General features: G+C 37.2%; 1 protein-coding gene across 1 annotated transcript; it reads right to left on the bottom strand.

Moving 5' to 3' along the window:
• Nucleotides 1–6,041: 6,041 nt before the first annotated feature.
• LOC123768161 (folate receptor gamma-like) lies at nucleotides 6,042–9,022 on the bottom strand. Its single transcript, XM_069303748.1, has 5 exons — nucleotides 8,945–9,022; nucleotides 8,087–8,137; nucleotides 7,693–7,884; nucleotides 7,135–7,383; nucleotides 6,042–6,471 (listed from the first exon to the last, which is right to left on the bottom strand). The coding sequence occupies exons 1-5, from the start codon at nucleotides 9,020–9,022 to the stop codon at nucleotides 6,259–6,261; spliced, it is 783 nt and encodes a 260-aa protein (XP_069159849.1). The 3' UTR covers nucleotides 6,042–6,258.
• Between the last annotated feature and the right edge of the window lie 265 nt (nucleotides 9,023–9,287).

The following is a 9,287-nucleotide window of genomic DNA, read 5'->3' as shown; positions in this document are numbered from 1 at the left end:
ACATGACCTTTACACATTAGCATCTGTAGTAATGGATATATATGAAGTGGACTGTGAAATGGCACTCTGGATTTAATTACTAAATAAAATTAGTTTTTATGCGTAGAGGACTACAGTGTGAATGTTACTGAGTAGACAAATGGTAAATTAATGGTACGGGAGAGAAAGAAATTGCGTGAAAACTTGGTAAATTATGGAATGCTGAAATCTGATGAACAAAGAGGGAGTCAGTGTATGTGAAATAGAGATTAGAGTCGGAGAGAATGAGATGAAGGTGGAGGGTAGAGAGGTGTTTAATTAACAATTAAATGTTAATTAACATTAAATTTATAACTTAATTAATTTAAAATTATTTACAAATAATTTAAAATTAATAAATAATAATTGATTATGGCTGGGAACCTAGCAAACCTTAACCTGCTTAAATCTGCTAGAGATGAAAAACAGCCAAATATGGAATTTCTACCACCACAGGATGTATAGGGTTAAATTATAATGTAAGATACTTATATAAGAGCAAGCTAAGCTAGTACGGCTATATTGCATTTGAAAGGGATGAGGTTAAATCGAACACAAGACTATTCAACAAAACTCATTTTATGTTTGTTAAAACCGTATACATTGTTAGCTTAGGCGGTATTGTGCTTAGGTCGATTGTGTTAGGTTAGATTGGTTTGAGTTTGGTTACGTCAGGCAGGTTATAAATTCCGTTGGCTGTATACGATGTGACTTCTATCCTTGATTGGAGTGAAGGAACGTGTTGCCCAACACTTACAGCATAGCAAAAGAATCTAACACCCGAACCCAGAATGGGGCCCAGAATGTGGAATGACCTTCCCAACCATGTTAAAGACTGTACCTCTCTCAACCAGTGTAAGTTAAAAGCGAAGCTATACCTAATAAATTCCCTGTAACCTACCTTACCCTTCTATTGTCAACCAATGTCTGTTTTTTTCTTTAAAGAGCGCTGTTTGTCGACATAATTGTATTTGTGCTGCTTTTTCATCTATGTTTTCATTTCTTGTTTTCATTCTACTCATTATGCTCAATTAGTATTAAGCTTGTCATTTAAGTTTATCATGCCCGAAACGCTTTGCGTAATAGTGGCTTTAGGCATTGTATGTACTAGCTCTACCTATAAGTCAAACAATCCTTGTAAATATTTATTGTATGTATGTACCTTACCTAAATAAAATTGTATTGTATTGTATTGTATTGTAACCGTAATGAAATTATGACGTCACACACACCTTGCGTGACACCACATATATTAAACACACAATGGTATCTCTTATTCTGGTTCATTAGGTTGGGGCGGGTTGAGTTGGATTCGGTTTACTTTTAATTTTAGAGCAGCAGTGGTGAAAGTTTTCTCAGGTCCTAAGACCTTATGCTGACCATCGGAGTGGAAGCGACGACGCTACAAGAAGGTTGCAGGTCTTTGCTGTACTGACCAGTTCAAGTTCAAGTTCAAGTATGTTCATTGAGACAAGAAAAAATACATCCCAAAGGGATAGAATACTTTAGGCTATCCTCCCCCCCCCCCCCCCCCCCTTACTGACCAGTTCAAGTGGATGAACAAGAATAAAACAGAGTTGCTTCAGTTTTGTCATAACTGATGATGCACTACGTGGCTTGACTGTTGCTGAATACTGAATGTCCTTCCAATGTTAGTGAAAAACACAACAGAATATAAAATCACAAAACATGTCTTTTTCCGAGACATTTGTTGGTCTAAAATGCTGTTCATAAAAAAAAAGGCGTACACAATTGTTGAAACTGGTGGTGGAGTAAATAGTTTCGGCTACTATCGTCTTTTGAACGGTCGTGATGGTCGAGTGGTGAAGGTGTCCTGTACGCCAGATGCATAAGTGCTCCTGGCAGTATGGGTTCGAGTCACAGCATATTCAGCAAGACCATAATTGGTCTTGCTGAATATGCTGACAGCAAGACCATAATTGGAAAGAGAGGAGGAAGGCAGGTCCACAGACCATATATGGAATGAGAGGAGGGAAGAATGAGGAGAGAGAATAAAGGAGGGACAGTAAGTGGAGAGAGACCCAGAAGGGTTGGTGATGAGTGTCATGTGTGGAGGTGGAGGTAAACATCTCTTGTCTGACCTCACTCAGACAAGTGAGTGTGTTGGGGACGACCCAAAATGTAAGTGTACTACGTAGTACATTGTCCAGGAGAAATATCTATCTTGCCTGGAGGTTTATATATAGTATAAGATGCCTATTTCAATTCTTGATTGACAAATTAGAACAGTAATCAAGCTTTATGCTGCTTCATTATTTCTTTCTTCACTGATTTCTCTATATTAACAAATGCAGTACTGTATTATAATATTCTCCATGTTCTTTTCATAACCTCCTCTCCATTAAATAACTAAAATTATCCTCTCGCTGTCGACAAATATCACCGGCATTACAAGACCTGCCATTCCATTTACTAATAAATCAATGCTTGATTGAGTAATCAATCGATTTACTATTATTGAATGTATATTTAAGTGTAGATCCCAATAAGTTTTCTTTTTTTTTTACTTTTAATTTTATCTTGAGTAGTTTTCAAATACCCTTAAAAGTAATTGTTTTTGTTACAGATATCGTTAAGGTACTGTAGATTTACAGATCATGAACATTACTTGCCAGATTCAAGTTAATTCTTAAAGATAGGGTACCTGGGTGCACCTAGGTTTTTCCTCTCTCTCAACTTTCAAATCCCCCTCTCCTTAACTCTCCACCCTCTTTTCTAATCTCCGTTCTCCACCTTTCTCCCCCTTCCCTCTATTCAAACATTTTTCGCCTCCCCCTCCCCCACTTTCTTTCTCGGAAAATGTAATATTTCGAACCACTGACACTGCTAAATATATCTACGGTAAACACAATCTCTATTTCAGATTTGACTTTATGAAAATTGCAGGGGGGGGGGGTTAAGGGGCGCTATAGATGCCGATTTGTAGCACTGGGGCCGCCCCCGTCTGGCCTGGGGGGCGACCAGACGGAGGCGGCCCATAACCCCCCGAAAATTTTCTGGCCAGACGGAAAATGCAGCACATGTAAGGTGCTGCATTTTCCATATCAAAAATCATTTGCCAGTCTTCCGACTATTTGAGAAGTTCATGTTCATCTCTTTGTAAAGTCTGGATATAATTTTCGCTTCTTACTTTATCAGAGATCTTTATCAGATTTATCAGATTTCTGGAGATCTTAGTGTCTTGTGCAAATTTGATGGTGTGGATTGCAATATTCCCATATATGTCATTGATGTTTATGACAAAAATGGATTGGCCCCAAGATGGAAGCTTGCGGTACTCCACTCATCAAATTTCTCCAGTCAGATTCATTTCCATTTTGAACGACCATTTAACCTTTGCTTTGTCCATTCTAGTATTCTACCATTTCACAGGATGCAACTCACAACAGTTAACTAACTCCCAAGTACCTGTTTACTGTTAGGTATACAGAAGCATTAGATGAAAGGAAACATGCCGAGTCATTTCTACCCTGCACGAGATTCGAACCCAGGACTCCCGACTGAGTCGAGAAAGAACCCAACTGTACTACAGAGATCCTTTGATTACTGTTGCCCTTTTCTGATGTTGGCACAAGATCCTGAGTAATCTCATACAAGATCCCATACATGCAAGCTTCACTAAAATTGCAATTGCTTGTTGTATTAAAAGCTCCTTTGATGTACTTGTTTGTCATTAGCTAAATAATTATCTATACAGTTGTCAGTGCTATATATCCATTAACAAATCTATTAAGGGTATTGACTAATAATAATTGATCGTATATTAAAAAAAACATACAAAACATAGTACAGTTGTGGACTTTTACTTTACTTTAACTTTAATTACGTGCAATGGCAAGTTACCACGTCAAAGTGGTGACGTGCAATGTCACTACTTTGATGTTGATGGCTTAATAATTATCAGTTTGAGTTTAGCAATACAGGAACAATGTGTGCAAGCCCAGAGAGTACTTGGTCGAGTAAGGGTCCTTTTATTTATATACAAGAAGGTACATTGGGTTTTTGAGGATACATAGCATGGTAATTACATTCTTGTAAAGCCACTAGTACGCGCAGCATTTTGGGCAGGTCCTTAATCTAACAGATAATTTTAAGTAGGTAAATTCTAGAGGAATTAATAAAATGATAACAGATACATTGCAAGAAAAAAAATGAGATGAGAGAGATTAGTAGGTATATTAAAGCACATCGGTAGCTCTGATTGATTGTATTGATAGCTTGATAGTAATTTAACAAAGATTAATAGGCACAAAACAGCATATTGATAGCACATATAAGAAGACAGCAATGATCATAATGGTAAAGTTGTTTGGATTAGGTACATAAAGATTGGGTAGCACTAGATACAGTGCAATTTTAAGGCACAAGGTAGGAAACTATGAAGATGAAATTAGGTAATTTTTAGTTTTTTTTTTTTTTGAATGAGGCAAAAGTTGGACAGCTTTTCAATTCATTAGGGAGTGAGTTCCACTCCCCCCCCCCCCCCCCAACACTCATACCAAAGACTATTTCACTAATATGTTCCCAGCTGTGGTTTGAATTAGTGATTGCGAATGATTGTGATTGAAATGATTGAATTACGAATGTCTGTCGGGCTGACTGGCAAGATGAGTAGTGATAGGATAGCTGCTGATGCAACTTGGTGACATCTGTCTGGGTCTTTAGTAATTTTCTGGCAAGGTCGACACCAATTTACAGAAAGCAGATATTGAATTCGGTTGCAAGAGTGTAACCATCTTTGGAGATTTTTATCCATTTGTAATAATTATTATCCAGGTATCCAAGGATAGATCACCTTCAGTGTTCACCTGACCCAATACAAGATTTCAGACTTGGGCAAAAATTGTCGAATTAATTCAGTCAAAATCTACACGTGTGCTGGGACTTCCAGGCTATGCACTAGGAGTAAGCACAGTCAGAACCTAAAGAAAAGCATTCTCTGCCACATGTGGGATAGTACGAGATGGAGCGAAGAATGGCATTGAGCAGGGCAAGTTTATAGCAGTAAAAGGACAAATTTAACATTAAAGCAAGAGAGACAAAGGTAGTAGCAAGTTTCCAGTAAGGTCTTAAAATGAAACTTGCCCCATTTTTTTCCCGATAAGGCAATTCTTGAAGTTTTAGAGGTAAAGGTTACCCTTTCCCCACCAACCCAGGTATATTAAAGTGCAGAAAGATCACCTTTTAGTATGGCAAGTGAATGCAAGTCAGTCTACCAGAATTTAACAACAAAAAATCGGGGACTTTGTGGATGCATTTGGTCCAAGGAGAATATGGAGGAGGAATTTACAAGGACATGCCAGAAGAGTAGTCTTCTGGCCTATATGCAAGGAGAATTGGCCAATTCTGGGTGGATGATTGATGTACACACTTTAAATTCTGTATCCACTCTACAATTGTTAAATATTGGGCAGCAAGGAGAAGGGTGTACAGCAGCTGTGGCCACAAAATTACCAAGATGTAGATGGCAGAATTTAAAAAAGAAAAAATTGCCTAGAGGGTCTTCCTAGTTTGGTAAGGAGGGAGAGATGGTGGCAGGGACAGGACAATGCATGGGACATGTAATGAGGAAGCGAGAGATTTTTTAGTCCAGAGAAAGAATCTCTCCAATCTGTGGCAGTCATCAAAAGGTAGCACCAAGCTGGGAAGACTAGCACCATCTGTCCATTATCTTGAATAATCTAAATATTAAAGACTATACTAAAGAATAGAAGAATAAAGAAGAATACTAAAATAAAGAAGACTATATTAAAGAATATTAAAGACTATACAAGAAAAAAAAAAGAGATGGTGTGCAGTTTGTTAGTTTTAACAAAGCCCACGACCTTGCCAACATTCACAGAACATGACTGGGCAGATTTCCAAACTAACTTTTTTTTAAGGGGGAGAGGGGACGTGTGAAACAGAACAAGTAAAATGGCCTTGGCTGCAAGTTTGACAACTCCAATGTGGTTGAGAATCTACCAAAATTTCATTGGGTGATGTCTGATAGAAATAAAGCATTTTATTTCTGGCACATTTCAGATAATTTAATAGAGGTAGACAAGGCACAAGGGCAGAACCAGAATACAGCACACTATTACTCATGTGATCAGGATATTACACTCAGAATTTTTTTTTCCTTTGTAAACATTTTAATAGAATCGTTTCCCCTCAGCAAGGGCAAGTTTATAGTCAAAAGTAAAGAGTTAATTAATGAACTATGGCAACAAGCCAAGTCTAGGATGCAACTGTCAATATTCTATTGATAAATGCCCAAACAGCAAGTTGTATACTAAACCACATTAGGTTCCAGCTGTGCATCTGGGAACCAGCTATAATCTGTGCATAATGTAGAGCAACAGCATCATTTGGATTGATGGCAGATTGGTTGAACTGTAGGTGCATACATGGTGTTGTCGGTTCAGCATATTTCCAAGCACTGTCCCACACCTAGAATGAAGAGTCAACTTTGTATAAAAATGCAGGTATTAAAGTACAGGTATATTTTAAACCTCACTAAAGGGAATGGTTTATGCAAGACTTTAGGAACTTTTATGAACTCATTTCTTGATTGAGAAAAAATGCACTTTTACAGTGGTAATTTTGAAGCACACCATTTAACCTTACCAGGTACTGGGTGTGTCAGTGTTTAAGGAGAAGGCTGGAAAAAAGTTGCATAGTTAAGCATAAACAACTTTAGTAATAATTAAGCCAGTCTGGCAAGTCATATGGAAGGGATACCACCTTTACTGGGTATCAATAGACATGTACACAGGAGGCAGAGTCTTATAGCAGGTACTATTAAGAAAATATCAAAATATTTTAACAATTAAAGTTGCCAAACTGAAATTTGGAAACAATCAAGCCACATCAATCTTTGTGATATTTGTAGATGTTCAGTAACCCCTTTCCCATCTTGGTAGGAAAAATATTAAGAGGGCAGTCTACTCTCTAGGCCTATGAATTTAAACCAACATTGAATAGCCAATTTTAGGGCATTTGGAAAATATAAAATTGGCAAGTCACATGGACAATAATACACTGAACTTTGAATCAAGAAAGGTGGGGAGGGAAGAAGAAAAAAAAATAAAAAAAAAGTTGTGTTCAACATACCTTTTCACAGAAGTTCCGGGCTGTCTTATAGATTTCTTTAAATGTTTGACAGGTAGAATTTACGGGGCAGTAATTTGTCAAGCAGCTTCCTTTTGTTGGGCAATCACCCGTCATATTCAACCACCTGAAATTGTTGGTCCAATTGTCTGTGCAAGTGACATCGTTGGCACACGCAGTAAACCAAAGCTCACAATCAATGTCACACAGAGGGACTCCCCAGTATCTTTCCCGCCGCCACGAGCGATTTTCCTGCAGGGAAAATTTATTTAACGTTGCAAAAGGAACTAGCGAGCCAAATCTCTTCCATGTCTAGACAAATTTATTTTTTGGTAAAAAAAAAAAACCAAGCCACTATGCCATTTAAATGCTTAGGGGAAGTCACTTTCAGAATACCAAAATAAAAACTTTATAAATAGCCTTTTAAGTTTTGCACAATGTTAAATTTTTAATGATTAAAAATAATTGTTTAAACATGTTTAAGTTATTAAAACAATGCAGAAACCCTAGTTAAATAAAAGTCCTTTAAAATATAGAATTTAGACGTTCTGCAATACTTACCGACACAACCCATGGGCCAACATTGGGTGAACATTCGTAAAAGCAGTGATCGAGCATGAAATGCCGTTTACATTCCGAGGACATGGACTCTACTCTAGAACAGTGGTCATAATTGAAGTTGTAAGGACTAGACTCGTGAACAAGTCTAGTAGTATTCTCTGTACAGCAGGACCTATTCTTCCACTGATGACACTAGAAAAATCAAATATAAAAAGAGGTACTTTCTGTTAAGCAATTTATCATTTAGGTAGAAAAGATATCAAGTTTGACTACTGTCAAAAGCCCTTTACAGCTAAAAGCATATTTTTGAAGGCTTCAGATTTTTTTTTTTTAATCTACTGTAGTGACAATATTGTACATTAAAAAGCAAGACGTTAAAAGAAATTATCCATACCGTAGTAAACAGACTGCCTTCTGGTCCTGTTGCACTTTTGATGTTTAGAATCTATACAAGTGTTTATTAGAGTATCCACATCTCTCCTGAGCCATGGTCATGGTCACGACCAACGTTAAGCAGAACATTCTAGGACAAAGATAAAAAACTAGGTAAAAGTCATCTATTGAAGTTTCTGGACTAGCTTGTCAAGGACAAACTAGTATGTCTATAGACCTTACACAGTATACAAAATCAACCAAAATAAACTTTAGTATAGCAAATGACTAAGTACAGTACATGTCTCGCACTCTCCGGAACACATTATTAAGGTTCGAGCACATGCCAAGGACTTTACTTTCAAGTAGACGACATACCAGATTTAAGTAAATTCAAGTCGTCCTAACTAGTGTATATTCAAGACCTTTGTTTACACACTAAGTGCAAAAGTTCAATTAGTTTTAAGTTTTTAACCTAGTAATAGTTATGGACTTCTAGGTAGTATAGCAAACTTTTACACTTTCAGGTTATAAAAAGGTAATTTTGCTTTCAAATTAAAGTAAACAAAATGTTATTTTTAACAGCAACAATCTAGGGTTTACACTTTACCATAGGACCATTTGTTAGTTAAAGTTACAAAATTCACATCAATTTTGAGACATTAAAGATTTTTTGGTAGAGAAATAGTTTAATCAATAGTTCACAGCATCAATATTTTGCTAGCATTCTCTGGGGAGGAATAAGACAACTTAAATAATGGCCAGTCGAGGTTTAGACCATAGATGCACGGATTCAAGAAGTGGATTAAAAGGTAGTCAACGATTAGGAACATCAAGATTTAATTAACAATAGAATGCTTCACTCAATTTCTCATTGTACTTTATTTGAAGTCTGAAAATTATATGGGAAAGCTGTGGCAGTGTGAGGTGCAAAGTTTGATGGCAATACTTTGGCCATGTTTGAGAACAGATTTTCCAAAGTCTGGAGAAAAAGAGTAACTCCAGACAAGCCGCCGGCTTTTGGGCCATGTCGAGACTACTAGAGATGGTGGCTCCCTTGGTGAAATCCTTTCTACACCAATACCACAAAGTTCCCCCCAAACGAATATAAAACCCAATTGTATCGCCAAGACACCGCGGACACCATACAACGAATCTCAAAGACATAAAGCAGTTTGAAACCATACCTCCCCGCCGCCTTTCATTACCTGACGAAGGTCAAG

This window comes from Procambarus clarkii, chromosome 5 (genome assembly GCF_040958095.1).
Source record: "Procambarus clarkii isolate CNS0578487 chromosome 5, FALCON_Pclarkii_2.0, whole genome shotgun sequence".
NCBI lineage: Eukaryota > Metazoa > Arthropoda > Malacostraca > Decapoda > Cambaridae > Procambarus > Procambarus clarkii.
Note: the sequence above shows the minus strand (reverse complement) of the source record. Positions and strands in the feature narration are given on the sequence as shown.

Excerpts from the sequence above, each read along its gene's own strand:
- LOC123768161 (XM_069303748.1), bottom strand. The coding sequence starts at position 9,022 with ATGGCCAAAGTATTGCCATCAAACTTTGCACCTCACACTGCCACAGCT. Across the intron at positions 7,885-8,086 it reads AAGGCAGTCTGTTTACTACG|TGTCATCAGTGGAAGAATAG; the intron begins GTATGGATAATT and ends TGATTTTTCTAG. Across the intron at positions 6,472-7,134 it reads CCCGGAACTTCTGTGAAAAG|GTGTGGGACAGTGCTTGGAA; the intron begins GTATGTTGAACA and ends TCTTCATTCTAG.